Raw genomic sequence first — 27,180 nt, 5'->3', positions numbered from 1 at the left:
AGTGGAGAAAGGGAGCGAGAGAAGTGGAGAAAGGGAGCGAGAGAAGTGGAGAGGAAAAGGAAAGCAGAAGAGAAAAAAAGTCAGAGAAAAATCAAGTTAAAAACTAGAGAAAAATAGTATGATACAGAGCAAGAATCAAGGTTTGTAAAAATTGGCAACACCAGGAATCTGTTCAAATGGGCTTAAGCATCAACTTAATATCAGATTGGCTCAGCTAATAACATGTACAAAAGACTGGAGTACATATTTCATCCAGCATCTGAATATAGCATGGAGTGCTTTATTGTCAGAAATACTGTCTTTTGTCTGAAGTTTGTTTGATTACACTCCTGTGAAGGGCACAGGTTCCTTTTACACCACTGAAGGTGCTATATAAATACAATGCTGGATCACAAAACCAAAGCATTAAATCTGGCTGTTCAGGTAAATATAAAAGATTCTTGGGATCTTTCTCGAGGAAGAGCTCTACGTTTTCTGGAAGAACATTGCTTCTTTGCTTGGCATGGACTACAACAGGTTAAGATGATATCTGATGCATGTTTGACTTTGCTGCTGTTGTCTGTCAATAGTAATGACACTGGGAAGATGAAGCATTGTGGTAATGTCACTGGACAAGGAATCCAGAACCCTTAGCCTAATGTTCTGGAGGCATGGATTGGAATCCCACCAGACAGATGGTAAAATTTGAAGGCAAGAAATCTGGAATTAAAAGGTAACCTAAAGGAGGCTATGTAACTGCTACCAATAATGGAGCGGGGGCGGGGGAAGGAATCTGGTTCATTGAAATCCATTAGGGTATGCCATCCATACCTGGTCTGGCCTCAACACGACTTCCAGAAAGTCAATCGTGGTTTTCCCTTCATGGCCCTTTGAAACAAACTTGAAAGCCACCCAATTGGGTGACAAATGTTGACCTAGCCAACAACACCCACATCCAATATGTTTTTGCCCAGAAGGTAAACAATGTGCATACTACCAGCTTGGATTTGCTTGATTAATGTATGTTTTCAGGTTATTTTCTCTGTGCCCTATGTTAATCTACCTTAGTTAAACAGCCTGTTCTCTGGGCACTCTTACCTTGATAAATGTTGCTATTAATACTTTTTCTCATTATGTTCCCTCCTCCTGTTCTGTTAGGGAACTTGACAGATTAACCCTCTCATGCTACTGACATTTCTTAAGAATTTGGACAGTGAGTGCCCACTTAACAGAGAGGAAGAGGCATCATTCTTCTTATCCAACATCGTTTTTCAAGAACGATTGCTGGATATGACTCAAAAACCAAAACCTGGTCAATTACCCACATTATAGCTAATGGGTGTTCAAGCAAATTGAAAGACACACATTACAATGAACTAAATCAACACACCGCAATTCAGGTCCATAGGCTTCTGGTCTACACCAGCTCAGTTGCTGATGCACGAAATTATGATGCCCAACCATGAGTCGCCCCCCCCCCCATAGAATTATACGGTACTTACAGCACAGAAGTAAACCATTCATTCCCGGTGTCTGTCTTTGGTCCATGTAAGCCACCTTATACCATGTAATCATGTATCAATATCTTTCTAATCCTTCACGCGTCTTGTGTTTACCTAGTTTCACCTTAAATGCACCTCTCCCAGATGCAGAAAAACGTGCTACAATCTCAGCACAGAACAGATATGGCTCGTCTATTAGGCTCTTGACCAGGTTACTTACTAGGACTTAGTTCTTTGCTCATTTCTAGCGACTGTTCTCCATCAAGCCTCCCTGTTCACATACCTTTCCAATCGTTGCTGCAACACTGTAAGGTGATCTTTAAGCCTTCGTATCTCTTCCCGCTTGATCCTGGTGATTTCTCGGTTTTTATCCATGTACCTGTATTTTTAAATAAATATACCATCCATTTAAGGAGGAAATTATCTCATTCCCTGACATATCAGGGAAGAGAATCAATGGCTGAAATTTTATAGGACAAAGGAGAATGTTTGGTTCATTGTGCTTGTGCTATTTCTTTAAAAGTGCTAATGAATAATTCCCAGTCCTTCCCAAAAGCCATGCAATTTGGAACAAAAATGCAATCCCCTTTTGAAATTTGGTAATGAATCCTTTTCAGATACAGGCAGCCTCCCGGCTACGAATGGGTTCTTCTGCTCCTAAGTACGTTTGTTAAATCGGTTTGTACACAAGTTGGAGGACAACACAGCACAATATAAAATATCCATTTGTAAGTATGATAAGCTCGCACGTCTGATCCTTAGAAATTAATAGCAAATTGAGATCTTGCTCATAAGTATGAGCGTTTGTAAGGTGGGGACCTCCTGTAGCTCATTCCCCAAGTCATCATAACTTATGCAAAAGAAAATTCTATCTCACCCCTACCCAAGCTAATTTCGTGATGACTGTAAACCTGAGCTCCCGGCTCCTGACACAACTGCCTATGAAAAGTTTGCTTACAAAATGTACTGTGCCTAATTTTTTTAACGTAAGGGAAAATGTAGCAAAAGTAAAGCCATAACTGAATTCCCAGACCACAGCCTGTATAATATTTGCATTGTGAAATAGTCGCACACTGATGGCATTTGATTTAGGGTGTTGAGTGAAGATGTCAAACTTTATCCGATAATGCTCTTAGCATCATTTAATTATGTCAAAGCAGTATATTATTTTAAGTCGCTGGTGTTATGGTTTCATAGCAAAGACTTTTTTTTAAAATGCCAGGATATTTTATTCAATATTTATTCTCAAAGCTGACTACAAGGCTGCTGTACCTGTCCATGTATAAGACAGATGGAAATTCCAATTTGTGATGAATCTTCTCGGGCCTTCCCAAAGCTTGATTAAACTCAAATCTGGAAAGTTCGAAGGTTAAGACGGGTGGGAGTGCAGTAAACCAGTGCTGTGGGAACAGAAAACAACAAGGCAATCACTTTTTGTTTTGGTTGGGGGAAAAGGTGGTGGAGAAGCTGGAGGGAACTCTGAGTCATAACTCTCCCAAAAAGGTGCAATGTTACTTCGTGGCTGTGAATTTCACATCTGCTGGCTGTTGAGGTCATTAAAGAGGACACTGCTGAAAAATTACAATCCAGGCAAATATTTTGTTAATTAGGTTTGCTTTTGCGATAAATTTTGCACTGTGAACATTGCCCAATTTACAGTCAACTTTCCATTAATGTCAGGTTAACGTAGTGAAGAACCACAGAATGAAAGATGACCAGTTGTTATGGAGCAATTCAAGGTTAATCCTATTATCAAAGTCTTCACTCACATCAATACATCATTTGCTTCCAATACTTTATCCACGTTTCCTTTGCACGATGACTCCTCCCTCAGTAACAATGTATTTCCTGCTCTCACGACTATATGCATCAAGAAATTTCATGAAATCATTTTTCACCTTGTAAAAATTTGATATGGTCAAACCAACATCGTGGATATGTGACATACTTATTTCTTTGTCATTCCATTAAAGCTCTTCATAATCCAAAAATTCTCTCCAAAAATTTGAGTCTTGTAATTGGGTGCTATTGGGATTAATATAATTATAGAACATAGAACATTACAACGCAGTACAGGCCCTTCGGCCCTCGATGTTGCGCTGACCTGTGAAACCAATCTGAAGCCCATCTAACCTAAACTATTCCATTATCATCCATATGTTTATCCTATGACCATTTAAATGCCTTAAAGTTGGCGAGTCTACCATTTTTGCAGGCAGGGGATTCCACGCCCTTACTACTCTCTGAGTAAAGAAAACATAGACTAGAAACCCTACAGTGCAGAAAGATGTCATCTGACCCTTCAAGGCTGCACTGACCCTCTGAAGAGCATCCCACCCAGATCCAACCCCCTATCCTATCCCTGGGACCCCACATTTTCCACAGCAAATCCACCTGGCCTACATACCACCAGACACTACAGAGAAATTTAGCTAATCCACCAAACCTGTATATCTTTGGACTGTGGGAGGAAACCCACACAGACATGGGGAGTATGTGCAAACTCCACACAGACAGACACCCGAAGCTGGGATTGAACCTGCAACCCTGGTGTTATGAGGCAGCTGCACTAACCACTGAGGCACCCCATAAGTTGGCTGTGTGTTTCAAAATCTTTAAACATGTGTTATATGTAAATAGTTTAAGAGATGTGTTGATATCTATATTGTACTTCTTAAGGGAAGTCTTCAAGGGGTCTTTGAAATGTTTCCTTTGTCCTCCTCTCATTTTGAGCACCTTCCTTAAGCTGAGCTAAGACGATTTGCTTTGGTAGTTGGAACTCCGGCATTTTAATACTTGGCCGGTCCAGCGGAGTTGGTTTCAGATGATCATGGCCTTGATGCTGGTGCTATTAGATGCTGCAAAGACACTAATATTAGTACATCTGCCCTTCCAGCAGATAAACAGACTCCATCTCAAATAACATTGATGGTACGTCTCCAGGGTCTTTAGATTGTGTTTATTTTTCTGGTGAAGTGCAAGATGACTGGAAGATAGTTAATGAGACTCCTTTGTTCAAGAAGGGCAGCAGGGATAGGCCAGGTAATTACAGACCAGTCAGTCTGACGTCAGTGGTCGGGAAATTATTGGAAATAATTTTGAGTGACCGGATTAATCAACACTTGGAAAGACAAGGATCAATCAGGGATAGTCAACACTGATTTCCTGGAGGGAGATCTGATCTAAGAAATTTAATTGAGTTGTTTGAAAAGGTGATTAGGTATATTGACGAGGGTTGTACAGTTGATGTAGTTTACATACTTCAGTAACAGCTTTGACAAGGTCCCACATGGAAGTTTTGTCCAAAAGGTAACAGCCCATTGGATCCAAGGCAAATTGGTAACCTGGATCCAAAACTGGCTTACCAATAGGAGGCAAAGGGTAATGGTGGAGGGTTGATTTGTGATTCAAAGCCTGTGACCAGTGGTGTGCCAATGGGATTGGTACTGGCACCCTTGCTATTTGCTATTATATTAACAACTTGGATGTGGATGTAGAAGGTATAATTAGTAAGTCTGCAGATGATACGAGAACTGGTGTTGTTCATAGTGAGGAGGATGCTCTCAGGGTACAGTTTGATATTAATCAGCTGGTAAATTGGGCAGAGCAATGGCAGATGGAATTTAATCCTGATTTTGGGAGGTCTACAAAGGGAAGGATATACACAATGAATGGTAGGTCCCTAGGGATTACTGAGGAACAAAGGGTCTTTGGTCTACAAGTCCACAGATCCCTGAAGGTAGACAGGATGGTGAAGAAGGCATACAGAATGCTTATCTAAATTAGGTGCGGCGTAGAATATAGGAGCAAGGAAGTCTCGTTAAAACTTCATGAAACATTGGTTGGGCCACAGATGGAATACTGTGTGCTGCTCTGATTGTCACACTATCAAAAGGACTTGATTGCACTGGAGAGGGTGCAGAGGAGATTCACCAGGATGTTGCCTGGGGTTGAAAAGTCTCAGACTGAATGTGAGATGAAGAAGCTAAGGGAGGATCTGACTGAGGTACACAAAATTATGAGAAACATAGACAGAGTAGATTGTAAGAATCTTTTCCCCATGGCAGATCAGAGGACAAGGTTAAAGCAAGGGGTAAGTGATTTACAGGAGATCAGAAAAGGAATTTCACCTTGAGCATGGCAGAAATGAGGAATGGGCTGCCTGAGAAGGTGATGGAGGCAGATACGCTTGCGTAATTTTAGAAAGGATCTGGATGAGCACTTAAAATGCCAGGACAGTGGGCTATGGACCAAGTGCAGATAAATAGGATTAGTGTAGTTGGTGTTTGGTCAGTATAGACATGGTGGGCTGAAGGGTCTGTTTCTCTGCTGTGTGACACTATAAAGAAGAGGCGCCAAAGAAGGCTAGCAGCACTGCAGGTAAAGTAGTCAGCAGGCCTGGATGGAATGCATCCAAGATTGCTGACAGAGGTAAGGGAGAAAATTGCAGAGCCAGGCGACTGGAGGACCGCAAATGTGACACTGTTGTTTAAGAAAGGGGCAAAGGATAACCTAGGAAACTACAAACCTGTTAGCTTAACATCAATAGTAGGGAAAGCCATTGTATGGGATAAAATAAATATACATATAGCATTCTTGGTTTTATAAAGGAAGTGACGCTACACCTCTACAAATCATTGGTCAGGCCACATACTCCAGTATTGTGTTCTGTTCCATGCACCTTATTTAAGGAAGGATGTTAAAGCCCTAGAGTACAAAGGAGGTTTACTAGAATGAAACTAGAAATGAGGGATTTTTGATAAAAGGAAAGATTATAGGAATTAAGCTTATTCTTTGCTACAAGGAGAATAAGAGATGACCTTCTTGATATGTTCAAAATTTTGAACAATTTTGACAGGGTAAAGAAGGATTTCCTGTTTTCACTAGTCAGTATGTCAGCAACTTGGCAAGATAGTTCTAAGTCAGGTGGGTGTGTGCAAGTGGAACTTGCAGGTGATGGCATTCCCATTCATCTTTCACCTTTGTCTTTCTAGATGGTGGAGCTCATGGGTTTGAAAACTAAGAAGCCTTGCTGAGTTACTGCAATGCATCTTGGACATAGTACACTCTGCTGCTACTAAGTATTGTTTAGTTCTCCTATCTCTCATAAAGGTAAATACCTTTTCAGCAGCCACCTGTCAAGTCCCCTCAAATTTCATATATTTCAGCAAGATTGCTTCTTATTTTTCTAATCTCCAATGGATACAAGCTTAATCTGTCCAATTTTGCCTTGTAAGATTACCACTCCACTCAGAAATCAGTCGAGTGAACCTTCACTGAACTGCATAAAATGCAATTATGCCCTCCCTTCAGTAAGGGCATCAAAACTGTACACAGTACTCTGGATATGGTCTCACCAATATCTTGTGTAACTGCCACAAAAGTTCCCTATTTTGATATTTCACTCCCCTCGCAATAAACCATTAATGTTCCATTTGCCTTCTTAATCACATGCTGTGCCTCTGTGCTAACTTACTGTCATTCATATGCCTGGACACCCAATTCCACTGTATTGCAATTTCCCCACAATTTAGGGTGAGAATTTCTTTGCCCCTCACGTGAAAATGGATCTGAGACTGCAAGATTATAAATGATCTTACAGAAATGTGGAGCAAGTTTTAAGGCTTTTATTCTTATCTCCTGGGTTCCCATAGGTTCCAAGAACTCCCTATTAATCTATTAATTAATGGTTCTTTTGAGTATCCTCATATTTCAAATGTTCCAAAGGTGTCCAACCTCTTGGCAGCAGCTTAAGGTCAGATCACCTTCATTAAGCTACTCTCTCATCATCAGTGGAATGCAATACTTCGTGATGAATCAGAAACCATAAAACATTATTTTTTGCCAAATGATAATCCTATCATTTCAGGTACAAGCAGAGAGTATGCCTTGAACAAAAGAAGAATTGCCTTAAAATTATCTTTTTTTTATTGTTTCAGATTTCCAGCATTGTGTTTTGTCTTTTATAGATTTTACTATTAATCTTTCATGCAATGTGGGAATTGCAGGTTGGGCCAGCATTTATTTAGATGCTGTTGAGAAGGCGGTGCTGAACTACCTTCTTGAAACGCTGAACTCCATTTGGTTTAGGGATACTTATTACGCTGTCAGGGAGGGAATGCCAGGCTTTAGAACCAGCAATACCGAGAGAACAGCTATATAATTCTAAGTCATGATGGTGAGGTGGCTTCAAGGGCAACTTGCAGATGGTTATGTTGCTATCTATCTGCTGCTGTTGCCCTTCTAAATGGTAGTCATCATGGGTTTGCGAGATGCTGTCTAAGGAGCCTTGATCAACTTTCGCAATGCATCTTGTAGATGCTACATACTGTTGATACTGAAGGTTGGTTCTAGAGTGAATGTTTATGGATGCAATACCAAACAAATGGGTTGCTTTGTACTGGACCGTGTCAAGCTTCTTAAATGTTGTTGAAGCTGCACCCATCAAGGCAAGTGGGGAGTATTCCATCACACTCCCATTGTACTGTGTAGATGGTGGACAGGCCTTCGGAATCAGGAGATGAGCCATTAACTACAGGACTCCTCGTCTCCAACTTACATTTACATGAAGAATGCAGTTCTGTTTCTGGAGAATGGTATGCCCCAACATGTTGGCAGCAGAGGATTCAGTGATGGTAATACCATTGAATGTCATATGATGATAGCTAGTTTCTGTTTTTGGTATGGTCATTTTGTGACACTTTGTATTACAGGAATATTACTTGCTCTTGACAGTCCACACCTATGAACAATGAACAAGAGTAGGCTATTCAACCCTTTGAGTCTGCTCCATCATTCAATAAAATCAAGATTGTTCTGATTTTAACCTCAATTCTGCGTTCATGAATATCCCGGCTAATCTTTTATCCTCTTTGTAATCAAGAATTCATCTACTTCTGCCTTACAAATATATCAAGATGCATCTGCTATATTTTGAGGAAGGGAAGTCCAATTAAACCCAACTTAGAGAAAAATGTTTTCTCATCTCTGACTTAAATTGGCAACCCCTTATTTTTAAACTTGCTGCATTTGGACATGAACTGCTTCAGTACCTGAGGAGTTGCAAAATGGTGTTGAACATAGAACAGTACAGCACAGTACAGGCCCTTTGGCCCACAATGTTGTGCCGATCTATTATCCTACTCTAAGATCAAACTACCCTGCATACCCTACGTTTTACTATCATCCATGTGCCTATCCAAGAGTTGCTTAAATGTCCCTAATTTATCTGACTCCACTACCACCACCGGCAGCACATTCCATGCACCCACCACAAATGTGGTGTAATGTTGTGTTGGTGTTCAGGTTCTGCAGTGGAAAGTGATAACTACACATCAAACTGCTGAACTTGCTTTCCCCTGTCTGCCTGGTTTCAACTACCAATTTCTGTTTTTTGTCCTAATATTTGACTTAGAGTTTCGTTATGAAACTTTACATTCATATAAGTCAACACTTACAACACATACAAAATACACAACAGAGATCAATTAATTTTTCTCCTAAATGTGCCTGGTCTGTTAGTCTAAGTAATATATTATGTTGCTCCTAAGAAGGTGGTCATAAATCAGGAATGAATGGCAAAGAAAGAAAGCAATTGTGAATACAACTCACCTTTATTAAACTAATTAAAATGATAACATTCTGCAATCATCAGCGAACATCCCCACTCCCGACCTTATGATGGAGGGAAGGTCATTGATGAAGCAGGTGACTATGACTGGGTCAACGTCACACCCATGAGAAACTCCTGCAGAAATGTCCTGGAGCTGAGATGACTGACCTCCTAAAGCCATAACCATCTTCCCACGTGTCATGCATGATCCCAACCAGAGGAGAGATTTTCCCTTATAACCAACCCACTGATTCCAGTGCTAGGGCTCTGTGAGGCCACAATCTGTCAAATGCAGTCTTGATGTCAAGGGTAACACTCTCACCTCACCTCTGGAACTCAGCTCTTTTGTCCATGTTCGAACCAAAGCTGTAATGATGCACTGATGCCCAGAGGTGAGCTTCAATGAACAGGTTATTGCTAAGCAAGTGCAGCCTGAAAGCACTATTGATGCCACCTTCCATCACTTTACTGATGACTAAGAGCGTGGAAAGTGGCTGGGTTTGATTTGTCCTCCCTTTTGTGTACAGGACATATCTGGGTAATTTTTCATATAGTCAGGTAGATATCAGTGTTGAATCAGCTTAGTAAGTGGTGCAGCAAGTTCTGGAACATGTCATCAATACTACTGCTGGAATGTTGTCAGAGCCCGTAGCCTTTGCAGTATCCAGAGCCTCTAGCCATTTTTTGGTATCATGAGGATTGAATACAACTGGCTGAAGACTATAATCCTTTGCTACAGCAAATCATGGCAACAATATTTTCAGCAGGGCTAGACAACTTACATTAACCTAGCACTGTGCACCAAACATGTTAATGAATTAACTCGGCGACAATGAAGAACCCTTTGGTAACAACCCACCTCTTGTCCAGACTTCGCAGAATTAGTGGAATTTTCTGCCTGCAATGATTCAATCTCGCCTTCAACCATTGCAGCCTCTAAACATTCATGAAGATCCTTAAATCCATTCACCTGCAATGGGTATTGTCCAAACATCTCCGAATTCTCAAACTTTTTCCCTAATGAGAAAGTAAACATTAGTTTAATAGAGTAAGATTTAAGTCTCAAATCAGTAAGCCCCCCCACACATCCCTATGACAATCAGGGAGCATAATTACAAGTACCAATGTTTCGGCCCTAGATAAGTTCAGAATCAGACTTAGCAGTAATGTTAATCATGTTATTACCTTGACATTATCCAGATCTCCCATTTACGGGGGCTGTTTTTTAATCATCCTATTTTCACGTGCCTTTCCAACTAGGCTCACAGAAAGAGGTGTACTCCTCAATCCAATCAACAGATCCTTGATTAGTAAGTGAAAAGGATGTGTTATATCAAACCTGAGCTGTATGTGGCCTGAGAATTTTTGATGGGATGTGGAAGAAATTTTACTCTGCATCTCACTCCATTCTATATTTGACTTGACAATGTTTGCTTGGCACAGCGAAGAGGGAATTTTATTGTTTCTAACCACATGTTGTACCTGCTCTGGGATTGTTTCTTGGAAACAGTGAAGAGGCAGGATTTTTATTCTATATCTAACCTGTGTAATACTTGCCCTGAAATATTAATAAGACAATTCAGATGGATTTTTAATCTAATCTTAATCTGTCCTGTTCATGACAGAGCGTTGAGTGTAAGAAGTCCCATAAGACTCAATTAAAGTTTCTCTTTTGGCTGTTAAAAAGAATCAAAACTGTAAGTTTCTGAAACAATAATTCAGATGAATGTTCTGACTGTAATGCTTGCAAGTTTGATGGTGCAAAGATAAGTGGAATGTAGGCACATAAAAAGGTGGACAATAAGTCATGACAAGGACACAATGAGGCTTCAAAGGTATAGATCCAATAAGATTATGGGAAAATTGTGGAAAATGAAATATAATTTAGGAAGTGTAAAGCTGTCCATTTTGGTAAGAAGAATGGAAAAGTAAATTTTTTTTAACATGTGCAAGACTGAAAGAAGTTGGGTTCCTAAGAGATTCAAATGTTCTTGCAATAAATCTCCACGTTAACAGCAAAGTACAGAAAACAATGAGACAGGTGAATGATATGTAAGTTCTCAATGCAAGGGAGCAGAAAGTAAAGAAGTAGTGTTGTAATTATACCAGGCTCTGGTGATGTCTAATGTACAGTTTTAGTCTCTTTACCTAAGAAAGGATACACTTGGCTTAGAAGATGTGCAGCAAGGTTTACTAGGTTAATTTCAAGGAGGAAATGTTGTCCTCTTAAAGGGTTGCGTAGAATGGACCAACATTGTTTGGAGTTTAGAAGAACAACAGGTGATCCTAATGTAACATTTTAAACTAGAGGGTTCAACAGCATGAGGGACTGGAGAGTCCAGATCTAGGGGTCACAGGCTCAGGAGATGGGTCAGCTATGTAAAACTGAGGTATGAAGAAATTTCTTTACTTGGAATCTCCAGAGAGCTGAGGAAGTTCAGTCATGGAATATATTCAAGACTACTAATATACTTTTGGACACTAAGGGAATACAGAAATTTGAGGATGTTGCGGAAGGTGGAGTTGGCATCTCAGTCCACCCATGGTCTTACAGAATGGCACAGCAGGCTGGAGGAGCTGTACAGACGATTCTGGCTCCTACCTATGTCCTAGAATTTTTTCACAAGGTGGTCCTGATGTACATTACCTTCATGCATCCCCACAGCCAGGAACCGTCCATAGAAGAGCTCCACCATTGGGTTCTTTGGTTTTTCGCCATCCCTGGCAAGAAAGAAACACTTCACCATACATACTAGCATAACATTGGGATAAGCAAGCATAGCAACATGCAGCAAGGTGGCAGCCATTCTAACCACCATGCCTGTCCCAGACTTTTTTATAGAACCATCTTATTAGTTACACTCCACCTCCTCTTCAATCACAGCCCTACAAGTTTCTCCTTTACAGCAAGTATTTATCCAGCTGAAACGTGCTGTGGAATCTGTTCACAATACTCTTTCCAGTAGTTCAGAACACATTCAAGATTATAACAATTTGATCTGAGTAGAATAAACTCCCTCCTTGATTCTTTTGCCACTGATCTATTACTAGTGCCCATGAAAACAATTTCTGCATTCCACTCTATCAAATCCTGTAAAGTTTTCAATGGACGCATAAATAAAATTTTTGAATAAATATTTTTGTTTTTGTCTTTTTTTTTTCTAGATTGTCTTCTTGCTCCTGGAGAGCACCTTCAACATTAGGTTCTGACCTCTATTCTACCGTAAGTGCACTAGGCTCCACTAAATGACACAGAACCAAAACACCAACTTAGACCAGTAGGTTGAATGGCTTATTCTTGCACTGGAAATTCAGTGTACTGTAACTCAACACGAAATAAGCAGTGAGATCTCGAAGCCTCATGTTCAATTGAAAAGTTTTGTATCTTATTGGAACTGCATAATTTTAGAGTAGGGTAGGGTGAGGTGATGTTGGGTAGGACTTGGAAGGGTAGTCAAGTGTTAGCGTGTCAGGAGGGGTAGTTGGGTTGGGTCAGGGGCTTGACATATTAGTTTAGGTAGTTGTGTCACAGTGAGTGAATGGTGGGTCAGTTCTGGAGTTCCCAAAGAGTTAGACTAGGATTTTTCTGTTTAACATTTCTTGGATAACTCTTCAGTTAAGCACCATTGAAATGTCCAAAGTCTTCAAACTAAGCCAGAGACTTCTGCAGGAGGTCAGGGGAAGCAGGGGAATTACTTATCAGAAGTTCAAACTGTCCAGGCACTTCCCCCAGACATCAGTGAAGACTGGAAGTTCTGGGCCAAAATTTTAATATTGGCTGGAGAATAAAACATTGGATTGAAAAATGAAGAGAACTCTTCCCCAAGTAATACCATGGATTGTTTTTACTGTCCACCTGAGGGGGCAAACAGGCAGCAGGTTATGGTCTAATCAATAGAATTGCACCATTCCCTCAGAACAGCCTAAATATGATCTCAAGTCTCCGCAGTGAGTCTTGAACTCAATGCTTTGATGAATTACAGATTAATAGTTCCTCAAAAGTGGAGTCACAGATAGACAGTATAGTGAAGAAGGCATTTGGTATGCTTGCCTTTACCGGACAGTGCACTGAGTATAGGAGTTGGGAGGTCATGTTGTGGTTGTACAGGACACTGGTTAGGCCACTTTTGGAATACTGCGTTCAATTCTGGTCTCGCTGCCATAGAAACTATGTTGTGAAAAGTGAAAGGGTTCAGAGAAGATTTAGAAGGATGTTGTCAGGGTTGGTTTGGGTGTCGGGGGTGGGGTAGGAGGAGCTTGGTGTTGAGCTATAGGGAGAGGTTGAATAGACTGGGGCTATTTTCCCTGCAGCACCGGAGGCTGAGGGTTTTTTTTTCTATTCATTTGTGGGATGTGGGCATCGCTGACTGACCAGCACTTCTTGCCCGTTCCTAGTTGCCCTTTGGGTTGGTTGCAAGAACAGCACCTCATATTTCGCTTGGGAACGCTGCAGCCCAATGGTATCAATGCGGACTTCACAAACTTCAAAATCTCCCCGCTCCCGACCGCATCCCAAAACCAGCCCAGCTCGCCCCCGCCTCCCTGACCGGTCCGTCCTTCCTCCCACCTCAACCCCCACACACCCATCTCCTACCTACCAGCCTCATCCCCGCCTCCTTGACCTGGCCGTCTTCCCTTGACTGACCTACCCCCATCCTAACTCCCCATCTACACTCACCTTTACTGGCTCCATCCCCACCTCCCTGATCTGTCCGTCTCCTCTCCACCTATCTGCTCCTTTATCCATCTTCCATCTGCCTCCCCCTCTCTCTCTCTATTTATTTCATAGCCCCCTTCCCCTCCCCCATTTGTGAAGAAGGGTTCAGACCGGAAACATCAGCTTTCCTGCTCCTCTGATGCTGCTTGGCCTGCTGTGTTCATCCAGCTCTACACCTTGTTATCTCAGATTCTCCAGCATCGGCAGTTCCTACTACCTCTGAATCAACTATAACACAGTGTCGTGTGACTCCTGACTTGTGCTGTGTAGATGGTGGACAGGCTTTGAGGAGTCAGGAGATGAGTTATTCGCGACAATATTCCTAGCTTCGGGCCTGCTCTTGTAGCCACTGTGTTTATGTGGTGAGTCTAGTTGAGCTTCTGGTCAATGATAAATACCAGGATGCTGATAGTGGGGGATTCAGTGATGGCAACACCACTGAATATCAAGGGGCAGTGGTTAGATTGTCTCTTATTGGTAATGGTCATAGCCTGGTTTTGTATAGCGTAATTGTCACTTGCCAGCTATCAGCCCAAGCCTGGATATTGTCCAGATCTTGTTGCATTAGACAAGAACTGCTTCAGTATCTGAGGAGTCGTGAATGGTACTGAACATAGCGCAGTCATCGGCGAATATCCCTGCTTCTGAACTTATGATGAAGGGAAGGTCATTGATTAAGCACCTGAAGATAGTTAGGCCTTGGACACTACCCTGATGAATTCCTGAAGAAATATCCTGGAGCTGAGATGATTGACTTCCAACAACTGTGACCATCTTCCTACGTGTCAGTTATGACTCTAACCACCGGAGAATTTGCCCCCTAACACCCACTGATTTCAGATTTGCCAGTGCGCTTGATGCCACACACTGTCGAATGCAGCCTTGATGTCAAGGGCTGTCACTCTCACCTCACCTCTGGAATTCAGCTCTTTTGTCCATGTTTGAACCAAGGCTGTAATGAGATCAGGAGCTGAGTGGCCCTGGCGGAACCTAAACTGGGTGTCACTGAGCAGGTTATTGCTGAGCAGGTGCTGCTTGATAGCACTGTTGATGACACCTTCCATCACTTTACTGATGATCGAGAGGAGACTGATGGGGCGGTAATTGACCGGGTTGGATTTGTCCTGCTTTTTATGTACAGGCCATACTTGGGCAATTTTCCACATTGTCAGGTAGATACCAGGGTTGTAACAGTACTGGAACAGCTTGGTTAGGGGAGTGGCAAGTTCTGGAGCACAAGTCTTCAGTACTATTGCTGGAATGTTGTCAGGGCCGGTAGCCTTTGCACTATTCTACATCTCCAACCGTTTCTTGATATCACGTGGAGTGAATCGAATTGGCTGAAGACTGGTATCTGTAATGCTGGGGACCACTGGAGGAGGCTGAGCTGGATCATCCACTTGGCACTTCTGGCTTAAGATTGCTGCAAATGCTTAAGCCTTATCTTTTGCACTGATGTGCTGGGGATATTTGTGGAGCCTCCTTCTCCAGTGAGTTGTTTAATTGTCCACAACCATTCATGACTGGATGTGGCAGGGCTGCAGAGCTTAGATCTGATCCGTTGGTTGTGGGATTGCTTAGCTCTGTCTATCACTTGCTGCTTTTGCTGTTTGGCGTGCAAGTAGTCCTATTTGGTGGCTTCACCAGATTGACACCTCATTTTCAGGTGCAGCTCCTGGGCTGCCCTGATGCACTACCCATTGAACCAGGGTTGATCCCGTGGTTAGATGGTAATGCTTGAGTGGGGGAATATGCTGGAGTGCTATTCTGCTGTTGATGGCCCACAGCGCCACATGAATGCCCAGTCTTGAGTTACTAGATCTGTGCGAACTCTGACGGATTTAGTATGTGATAGTGCCACACAACACGACGGAAGTTATTCTCAATGTGAAGCCGGGACTTCGACTCCACAAGGACTGTACGATGGTCACTCTTACCAATACTGTCGCGGACAGATGAAACAACAGCTGGCAGATTGGTGAGGATGAGGTCAAGTATGTTTTTCCCTCTTGTTGGTTCCCTCACCACCTGCCGCAGACCCAGTCTAGCAGCTATGTCCTTTAGGACCCAGCCAGCTCAATCAGTAGTACTGCTACCGTGCCACTGTTGGTAATGGACATTGAAATCACCCACCCAGAGTACATTTTGTGTCCTTGCCATCCTCAGTGTTTCCTCCAAGTGTTGTTCAACATGGAGGAGTAGCAATTCATCAGCTGAGGGAGGACGGTATGTGGTAATCAGCCGGAGGTTTCCTTGCCCACTGGCCCCCAGATGTTAATAAGGAGGACTTTGCAGGATCGACAGGGCATTTTTAGCTGTTGTCTTTTCAGGTGCCTAGGTGGATGCCAGGTAATCCATCCGGTTTCATTTCTTTGAGATTTTGTAGTGATTGGTACAACTGAATGGCTTGCTAGGCCATTTCAGATGGCACCATGAGAGTCAACCACATTGCTGTGTCTGGAGTCACATGTAGGCCAGACCAGGTGAGGATGGCAGATTTCCTTCCCTGAAGGACATTAGTCAACCAGATGGGTTTTTCCAACAATTGACAATGATTTCATGGTGATTCTTAATTAGACTTTTTTTTATTGAATTCAAATCCACCATCTGCCGTGATGGGATTCGAACCTGGGGCCCCAGAACCGGGCTGGATCAATAGTCTAGCAATAATACCACTAAGCCATTGCCTATCCTGAAAGGGTGACCTCATGGAAGTTAATAAAATCATGAGGGTCATGGACAGGGTGAATTGCCAAGGTCTTTTCCCCGGGGCAGGGGAATCCAAAACTAGAGGGCATAGGCTTAAGCTGAGAGGGGAAAGATTAAAAAGGGACCTAAGGGGCAACGTTTTCACATACAGGGTGGTGTGTGTATGGAATGAGCTGCCACAGGAAGTGGTGGAGGCTGGTATAATTACAATGTTTAAAAGGCATCTGGATGAGTATATGAATAGGAAAGGTTTCAAGGGTAATGGGCCAAATGTTGGCAAATGGGACGAGAATTATTTAGGATATCTAGTCGGCATGGACAGGTTGGACCAAAGGGTCTGTTTCCATGCTGTACAGCTGTATGACTCTATGACCAGAGAAACAGATTAGGCCTGGCTCCCTTTTACCTAAGTCCTGGAAAGACTGGCTTAAACTTATTAACAGGAGATCCTGGCACAAACTGTGATAGTCAGTCCTATTACGAATCAGATAAATAACTCCCAGCTTTGAGAACATATTTGGGTCTTCAGATTCAGAATGATGGCTGTCAGAAAAATAAAACAAATGATAGATACTGCAAATAGATAACGAGTGCAAACAAATCAGAGAGTTCAAGTTTCAAGTGAAATTTTTAACAACAATCTTTCCAGCACTGTTTCATTGGTTTTACACATCCTTGACACCCGTAGGAGGGCAACATATAGTTCTTTCAACAGACAGTACTTTCTGCTTTCCAGTTCTAAATACCACTGACCCATAAACTCTCTCACTTAAACATGTTAGGGTCGTACCAGTTTTCATATGGGTCTACAATGGGAACAACTACTTTCCAAAGTACCAGTGAGCAACACCACAAGAGATCAGCTTATAAACATCAGGGATGTCACCGATCAGCTTCAGTCTTTTTCCCCATAAAATCATTCCAAGCTTACCTCTCTTCTTCAGTTTTCACTTGAAAGGCATCCTCTAACCAATCCAAAAGCTTGTGTGTAAACTCACTCACATCTTGCTGTAGAAAAGAACAGGGAGGGAAGGGACACTTATTAAAAGACCAAACATCTGCATAGGATCATCCCTGGGAGGCACCTTCTTTAACTTAACAAGATGCCCCACAGGAATATTACCAAACAAAATTTGACACCAAACTAAATAAGGTGATATCATGGCAGGCTACAAAATGATAGTCAGAGTTGATTTTAAGGAGCATTTTAATGGGGAAGAGAGACAGATTAGTTTTGGGACTGAATATCAGAGCTTAGGACCCAGATCAGAAGTTGGAAATATTATAAATGGTCCCCACATTCAAATTATTTTCACGATTTTATGGTGAAAAGCTGTGGACCTAGCACTGATCCTTCTGGTACCCGTACAGTCACTACCCTTGAGTGGCCTGCTTCTCAATCTACATCAGTACAGCATTCCCAAACTCATATTCTCAAAGTTTGTTTACTAACTTTATTTATGCTATGAATAATATCTGCAAAAGACTTTTCAAACATGATCTTCCCTTCATAAATCCATGTTGGCACTGTCCAATCATAATTTTTCTAGGTGAACAGGCCCATCACATGCTTTGTCGTAGTCAGGCGAGAAAAAGTGATGTGCCCCCATTGTCAAACATCAGACACTGACGTTTAGTTCTACAGACAAGAAATCATAGGCTAGACGAATGCCAGAGGGTTGCCAGCACACAAATATTGCACATCAGTCTTTGGCTTCCAGCAGGTTAGATAAATCAATAGCCAAACAAAAAACCTGGAGCAGATGCAACACAGAAACAGTTCTGCCATCAGTCTCTCACTCTGATCACAAGATCAGGTAAGAAATGCACAAAGGGAAGAGAAAGAATGAGGTGAGCTGTATTAATTGTGCATCTATAACTAGCAGTCATCATTTTCTTACAGTCGGTATGGGAAATGGAAAAATGTAAACAGGGTTACATGCTCGTGGAGTTATTTTCAGTAATGTCAACATGTAATTTTTTTTTGCTTATTTATCGTTATTTTCCTTTGACCAGAAATGGAGGATTCCTTTCTGGTACATACAACTCTGCTGGCTACAGTCCCACTGGAAATGCCTCTTTCTTTTGGAATTCACCCAAGAGATCACTATATGTATGAACAAGACAAGTGTTGGTTGTTTACAACAAAGGTCAATTGAACTCTCACCAGTTTTTTGCAGAAGTCTGTGGAGACCAATAAGGAGTGGCTCTCCAAGCTGATCTCTGGAAATAATGAGACCAACTGTAGTCTTCAGTCTATGAGCTTAATGGAGCACATTGCAGGGACCAAATCTGGTCTGAATTGCTGAGTTGCAGCCATTAATGATCAACTGAACTATCAACTGTAACAGTAGGATTCAGATGTGGTACAAATTTATTGCAAATTCTCTCTCATTACTACCCAACTCTTACCTGCTGCAAGTCATTAGATTTGAAAGTATCCTTTAATATTTCCACAGCTCTTGATGGATCCACATACTTCCGTTTGGAGCTAACCATTAAAGCAAATAGGTGTCGTAATTCACGCATAAAAGGAAGATTCCGTCGCTCCTGCAAATCGCAAGAAAAAATGAACACAGACAATCCCAAAAACAGCTTGCTCATCAATGAAGACGATCTAAAGAGGTTGGGGGAGAGGGGCACAATATGATAGACACACTCTGCAGGCCACACATTTAATACAGAGGAGACCTAATAAAGAAAATTATATAAGCAAGATAAGCAAACCAATTTGCAAGTGGATGGTATCCTCTGCACAATGCTGGGTTCTATCATAAATACATAGTTTTCTGAGATGATCATCCTAAAGACAGCAAAGAGTCATCGCATAGAGGCCACATGAAGACCAGCCCCTTGGAAAAGGTACTGAAAAACTCACCGGCTCTAGGAAATTTATTATGTCCACTGCCCAGGAGGACAAGTTGCAGAAGCTTTGAAAAACCACCAGCTCTAAGCCATATCCTGAAGTAGACATGTATCAGCTGCTTCTTCACCATAGCTAGATCAAAACCATAAAACTGCCAAACTAAGCCTATGCATTGAGTGTACCACAATAATTGAACAAAGTCAAAAAGCAGCCCTGCAGCTCTTCTTAGGAGCAACAAATGCTTGCCTTGCCAACATGCCAAAGCATGACTGAAAGCATAAACCAGTGAACCTGTAACTTCAAACATAAAAAGAGATTTTCCTCCAAAAGAATGGGGAAGGGGGGACCAGAATGAAATTTAAATTATTTTTTAATTTGACCAACTGATTGGTTTAAAATCTATGGAGAAAGAGACACCCTCTGTTCTGCACCAGAAAGCCAGATTGTAAAGGACAGAACTGGAGCCAATATTTACACACCTTTATAAACATTTATTTCCAGAATCACATTATGAGCACGTCTCCTAACCCATCCACCACAGTTTCAGTTCATACCGACTCAATTGAGTCACCAGTTAATGCTTGCATTTATTCAAATACAATTTAGATGCAAAAAGAATCACTTCTCAATTGGTAGAGAAAGGTTTCCTTTATAAGTCACACACAGCCTCAGTAAGTTTCATGCCACTCCAAATTCCTCTCAGGATTTGAGAGACTCAGCTCTAACAGTGCTTACTGTAAAGATACATTTGATACAAGAGTCAACTTCTGGCTAGTTACTTGCGCTGTTACCATGCAACGGCTGAGCAACTGGTAGGGTATGCACATAGACGCCATTAAAATAAACGCAATAGAATTATAACGTTACATAAATTTATCTGCAAGCATAGATTCAATAGAGACGCTACAGGTGAACTGTGCCCAATGGTGACACTAAAATGATATAGTGAAGCTTGAGAAAAGGAAGATGATGAAGAATCTTGATCGAATTTACTAAGATGCAATTTTAATTGCATAGAATAAAACAGAACACAAACTGAGGTTTTTTATATTTATTTAAAATTTTCATTATATCTCCTCTGTATTCAAATTTACACTATGTATGAACTCCCAGTGTACCATCAGGGAGGGAGTTCAAGTGGCAGTGAAGGAACTGCGACATATTTTCAGATTGGGGTGGTTTTTGTCTTGGAAGAAAACTTGCACTTGATGGGGTTCCATGTGACAGATTCCCTTACATTTCCAAGCAGCAGAGATTGCAGATTTACATGGTGCTGTTGAAGCAGCCTTGGTTAAAAGTCACAGTGCATCTTGTAGGTTGCACACGCTGCAACCATATTAATCAAACTGAACTTTTTACCTGAGTAGCCAAACTTCTATTGTTATGGACCAGACCAAACCCCCTCAAAATATTTTAAGAAGGGAGCCTAGACCTCAACTGTTTCAGATCTTAAAGGCAGACATGAAGTGCGTGTTCCAGATGTAATGCGACTGGTCACACGACTTGTAGTTAAGCAGAATACAATTTGTTTAAACACTATAGTTAAAATAAAAAATACAAAGTAAGAGGAATTTAGAATAATTTAACTACTGGAAAACTTAACCAAATAATAGACAGTACCAATTATTAATTAACTGTTCCAATATAGTAACATCTCATAAACGTACCCCTTGGCAAAAAGGCAAATTCAAACATTGATTCTTACATGGAATTCTCCAATCCACAACAAAACAACATTAAGAGGCATTTCAGAGAAAGTAGCAACTAGGAATTATTTATTGAAGCTTCCAACCCTTCTGGGACCCCAAACAGCTTCTGACTGCTGCATCTTAAAAAAACTAGCAAGCCTCGTCTGTGAGAGCTGGCCACTCCCCTTCCATTGTTCTAACACTTTTAAAAAACCTTAAGGCCTCCTAAGTTATTTACTTAAGCTGCTTTCAGTAGTCAGTGCAACTCCTCTGCCTTTACAACCTCTTTTCAAAAATGCCCAGGACAAAATAATCTTTCTAAAGTGACAGCACTGTCACACTATCCAGCTGAGACTGACAAATTCAAGTATACCCCAGTTGTGCTATAAAGACAAAAACTTAAAATAACTTTCTGCCCCTCTCAATATATTTTCTAGTGATGATACGGCAAATGTACAAAACAGCTAGCAATCTTATGAAATCATGTATTTCTCATTAAACAGCCAAGATGATTCATCACTAGAAGTGACCGTGTGACACGATAAAAGTTATCATATGATTTGAACTTCAAATAAATGTTGGATCAATTGAGTCAAGTTGTTCCACAACTTTCTCTGTCCTATATTTAACCCGAGCGTATTCTGCTACAGGAAGAATCCAATTCAGCAACAGTTATTTATTGCATTCTTAATGAGCACAGAGGAGGACAGGGGAAAAAAAATGCCAAACAGCAAGTTGGATCAGTGCCATCTGCATAATGTTTATTCAAAGTCCAGGTGTAGACTGATGTTCATACAGGTAAAAATAAACAAAAATGAACCACTATCCTCTAATATTTTCAAAAATTTTGACCCGTGATTAGCTGAATTGACTTTCCAATTCTCATTACTGATTTCAATAAAGGGTAAGGAAAGAATCATATTTCAAGTTATACTCTTGGATGTTGTGCTAATCTCCTTCCATTATAAATCACTTAATACAACACTTCAAAATTGAATCCAACACTAATGATGGATCTGTGAGCATCATCTCAGCCTCATGAAGCTCAGGTCAATCTATACAGACACAGCCTGAACTCAGGTGTAGTGGGAATGTTCGGTGTTGGTTACATGTGTATCATTTTCATCCTTTACTTAATCATGAAAACAGACAATCAGCAATCTGCCAGATTTACTGCTACTTTGTCAACACTCCAAGATCTTCTCAGTACAGCTGTTTTCTGACAGAAGCAAGGACAAGGTGACACCAACTAGAGACCTGGGCATTTCTTACAAGAATCAGTGAGATTGGAGGTCAAATGAGGATGTGTGTAAAGAACAGGCTAATTTAAAGGGCACAACTATGAATGGCTATATTTCATTTTTTCAAAGTTCTGGGACAAGGTTACTTATCTCCTTTGTGAGGACTGCAGAGACAAAAATCATCTTTCAAAACACAGACGCATTGCTGTGTCAGGACGTAAGGAGCTTGACCCGACATCTCACTTTCTACATCTCTCCCAATACCTAACTTGAGAGACTTCAATGCCAGAAATGGCAAGTGTTCCGTTGTTGACTCTGAAAGTTGTAACTTTCAAGAGTGAAAAATTAGCAAATCTGATACAAAAACATGTAAAGATTTGTACAGGAAAAGTGAAAATTACTCAAACATATAACAAACACTAAATGCACCAAAGTTTAGTTTTGTAACATACTTTTTTGGAACTTGCAATACATCATTTAATGATCAGAATAAGGTGTTATAGTGCAGGGTGGGAGAGAACGATAGATTGAAGTGAAGGCTGGAAATGTATTTTAGATATTGCGTTCATAAGGAAGGACAGTCTGACACACAAAATATTTACCACTTTCATTTATGGACAGACTGGTTGTAGAAGTGTTCTGACAGGGTGTCTGAGAAACAAATCCTGACCAGTAAAAATGTAAGTCTTGCATGCACATTTGAAATCAAATTGTAAAATTGGTTAATATACTGCAAATTCCCGAATGAGACAGAGATTTCATGGCTCCTCAGAAAGCAAATTATGCTCATGTTAAAAGAAAAGTAACTTTATTGCAAGTACAGTCAGTAAATATATTTCTCCATGACAATCAGGAATCATTTTCTTCTGCTAAAATGAAATAGTTTTCCCTTTGCATAATTCTGCTTCAATCCCATAATGCTACTTGAATTTTAAAAACACCCATTGAATAAATATCCAAAAGGGAAGCCTAGAACGAACACAATTAGTAGCAGCTTTCCTCTGCATAAAGGAATTCAATACACTACTTGATTACCTAGCTATGACATAGTCCAGTTATAACAAGGTCTGTCCTTACATCCCAATATCGAAGTCATATTGACCTTCCAGTTTTTGATCGACAGGCTACTCTGGAGAAAGACATGGAAGCTCGGGAACTTGGGGAAATAAATATTCATGTCTTGAAAACAGTCCACATTACAGAAGAGGTGGTGCTGGAAGTCTTAAAAAGCATAAAGGTAGATAAATCTCTGGGACCCGATTAAGTGTATTCCAGCACATTGTGGGAAGTTAGGGAAGGAATTGTGGAGCCCCTAGCAGTGATATTTGTTATCAATTACAGCCACGGGTGAGGTGCAGGGAGACTGGAGGCAGCTAGTGTTGTGCCTTTAAGAAAGGCTGCAAGGAAAAGTGTGGGAACTATAGACCGATGAGTCTGACATCAGTGGTGGGGAAGTTGCTGGAGGGGATTCTGAGAGACAGGATTTACATGCGTGTGGAGAGGCAAGGATTAATTAGGGATAGTCAGCATGGCTTTTGTGTGGGAAATCGTGTCTCACAAACTTGATTGAATTTTTTGAGGATGTGACCAAGAAATAGATGAGGGCAGAGCAACAGACATTGTTTATATGCTCTTTAGCAAGGCTGCAGACAAAGTTCCATATGGTAGACAGGGTAGGAAAGTTAGATCACATGGGATTCTGGGAGAGGTTGCCAAATGGATACAAAATTGGCTTGATGGTAGCAGACAGAGTGTGGTGGTGGAAGGTTGTTTTTCAAACTGAAGGCCTATGACCAGCGGTGCTCTGCAGGAATTGCTGCTGAGTCCACCGCTTATCATTTATATAAATAATTTGGAAGAGAGTATAGGATGCATGGTTAGTACGTTTGTGGATGACACCAAAACTGGTGATACAGAATACAGTGAAGGTTACCTAAGGGTATGATGGGATCTTGATCAACCGGGCCAATGGGCCAGAAGTATCAGATGGAATTTAATTTGGATAAATATGAGGTCTTGCATTTTGGTAAGACGAACAAGGGCAGGACTTACAAAGTTAATGGCAGGGCCCTGGGGAATTCTGCCAATCAGACAGAGACACCTAGGGGTTCAGGTATATTGCTCCTTGAAAAGTAGTGTTACAAGTAGATAGGGTGTGGGAGAGGCATTTAGCACGCTTGCCTTCATTGCTCAGACCATAGAACATAGAACTTAACAGCGCAGTACAGGCCCTTCGGCCCTCGATGTTGCGCCGACCTGTGAAACCATTCTGAAGCCCATCTAACCTACACTATTCCATTATCATCCATATGTTTATCCAATGACCATTTAAATGCCCTTAAAGTTGGCGAGTCTACTACTTTTGCAGGCAGAGCATTCCACGCCCTTACCACTCTCAGAGTAAAGAACCTACCTCTGACATCTGTCCTATATCTATCACCCCTCAATTTAAAGCTATGTCCCCTCGTGCTAGCCATCACCATCCGAGGAAAAAGGCTCCCACTGTCCACCCTATCTAATCCTCTGATCATCTTGTATGTCTCTATTAAGTCACCTCTTAACCTTCTTCTCTCTAACGAAAACAGCCTCAAAACCCTCAGCCTTTCCTCATAAGACCTTCCCTCCTTACCAGGCAACATCCTGGTAAATCTCCTCTGCACCCTTTCCAATGCTTCCACATCCTTCCTATAATGCGGTGACCAGAACTGTACGCAATACTCCAAGTGCGGCCGCACCAGAGTTTTGTACAGCTGCAACATGACCTCATGGCTCCGAAACTCAATCCCTCTACCAATAAAACCTAACATACTGTACGCCTTCTTAACAACGCTATCAACCTGGGTGGCAACTTTCAGTGATCTATGCACATGGACACCGAGATCTTTCTGCTCATCCACACTACCAAGAATCTTACCATTAGCCCAGTACTCTGTATTCCTGTTACTCCTTCCAAAGTGAATCACCTCACACTTTTCCGCATTAAACTCCATTTGCCACCTCTCAGCCCAGCTCTGCAGCTTATCTATGTCCCTCTGTAACCTGCAACATCCTTCCGCACTATCCACAACTCCACCGACTTTGGTGTCATCCGCAAATTTACTAACCCATCCTTCTATGCCCTCATCCAGGTCATTTATAAAAATGACAAACAGCAGTGGCCCCAAAACAGATCCTTGAGGTACACCACTAGCAACTGAACTCCAGGATGAACATTTCCCATCAACCACCACCCTCTGTCTTCTTACGCTAGCCAATTTCTGATCCAAAAGTATGGAGTATAGGAGTTGGGACTTCCTAGTATGGCTATACAGGATGTTAATGAGACCACTTTTGGAGTACTGTGCCCAGTTCTGGTTGCCCTGTTATAGGAAGGATCATATTAAACTGGAGGGGATGCAGAAAAGATTTACAAGGATGTTACCGGGACTGGAGGATTTGAAGTTTAAGGAGAGACTGGATAGGCTGGCATTTTTTTCACAGAAGCATAGGAGGTTGAAGGGTGACCTTATAGAGTTTATAAAATCATGAAGGGTATAGATAAGGGCAGGGGAGTTCAAAACTGCAGGGCATGATTTTAAGCAGAGGAGAAAGATTTAAAAGGGACCTCAGGGGCTCTGTGGAATGAACTGCCAGAGCAGGTGGTACAACATTTAAAATGCATTTACACACATACATGATCAGGAACATTTTGGAGGGATGTGGGCCAACGCAAGCAAATGGGACTAGGTTAGTTTGGGAACTTAGTCAGCATGGACAAGTTGGACTGAAGGGTCTATTTCAGTGCTGTATGACTCAACGACTCAATGAATGTAGGTCAAGTTAATGGAATTGTGCTGGAGGAATTAAATATCACCTTCACAACACTATTTCTAGCAATGCAGGTGAAATATCACTGGATTATTTAGAAGTTTCTTTTTTAAAGTTTCATTTCTTACTTTCAGGACATGAGGAGGAAATTGGCTGTTTGACTGATAGGCAGAAATCATGGAAAGGGTAACACAAAAAGTTTGTTAACATGCCACATAGAAAGGTAGGAGGTAAAGTTGGAGATGGAATGGTCATGATGATGCTCACAGGAATCAATCCATCTAGCTCCAAGTGGTGAAGTGAATGCATGTTTTGTCCAGCATCTCATATCAACTTCAAGCAAAGAGTCACAGAAATCACTCACCTTTTGATTTTGAGGTACATCCTGAGGATCAGTCGGCGGGACATAGTTGAGGACAAGTCTCCGAAACTCAAGCAGATTAAAGAGGGACTAAAGAGGACGAGAAGACAAAAAAGCACATTAACTGCAGCCAGTGATGGAACTGTACAGGTCATACAAAAGAAACTCTATGCACACGAAGAAATGAACTTATCAAGAGATGAAAGAAAACACAAAGAAAAAAATGGGTGAAAAGAGAAAGGTGCAAATAACAGAACCAAATAAACTTTTATTTCTATAGTAACTTTCACAATCTCAGTATGTCCCAAATTACTTTTCAGAAAATACAGTACTTCTGAAGTGTGCTTACCAGTTTTCCCTGCAGCACATTAAAGAAAACCGTGCACACCCCTTATTCGTCCAAATGTACAGTGCATAATCTTTTACACTCTCAACTATAGTTCAAGAAACATGACGCCAGAAGGAAAAGCAAAAGTGTCTTCAAGATCCATAAAAAGGAAATCATGAAAGCAATTGCTCCATGAACGTTCTTTTCATAAGCAGAGAATGTGTTAAAGGACATCTCTCAAAATTCAACTTAAATTTCTTCAATTTAAATGCTCTTAGTGATTGTATTGCATTTCTTAAAAATAACAGGAATGCACTTTTAAAAATTATTTCATTTACCTTTTCTTTCAAGGACAATATTCTTGTTTTAA

At 41.3% G+C, this 27,180-nt stretch overlaps 1 protein-coding gene across 6 annotated transcripts in view; it reads right to left on the bottom strand.

Annotated features, from left to right (window-relative positions):
• usp25 (ubiquitin specific peptidase 25) overlaps positions 1-27,180 on the bottom strand; it is a 163,174-nt gene that overhangs the window by 70,521 nt on the left and 65,473 nt on the right. For all 6 annotated transcript variants that reach the window (XM_048602648.1, XM_048602650.1, XM_048602652.1 and 3 more), the window contains exons 6-12: positions 26,486-26,572; positions 18,932-19,069; positions 17,451-17,527; positions 11,741-11,814; positions 9,953-10,110; positions 2,754-2,881; positions 1,765-1,860 (exon numbers count right to left, since the gene is read on the bottom strand). In XM_048602648.1, coding sequence (XP_048458605.1) covers positions 1,765-1,860; positions 2,754-2,881; positions 9,953-10,110; positions 11,741-11,814; positions 17,451-17,527; positions 18,932-19,069; positions 26,486-26,572 — 758 coding nt within the window. The remainder of the gene's footprint in view (positions 1-1,764; positions 1,861-2,753; positions 2,882-9,952; positions 10,111-11,740; positions 11,815-17,450; positions 17,528-18,931; positions 19,070-26,485; positions 26,573-27,180) is intronic.

Source organism: Rhincodon typus, chromosome 11, assembly GCF_021869965.1.
Source record: "Rhincodon typus isolate 14 chromosome 11, sRhiTyp1.1, whole genome shotgun sequence".
Lineage (NCBI taxonomy): Eukaryota > Metazoa > Chordata > Chondrichthyes > Orectolobiformes > Rhincodontidae > Rhincodon > Rhincodon typus.
This window is presented reverse-complemented; position numbering and strand designations above follow the sequence as displayed.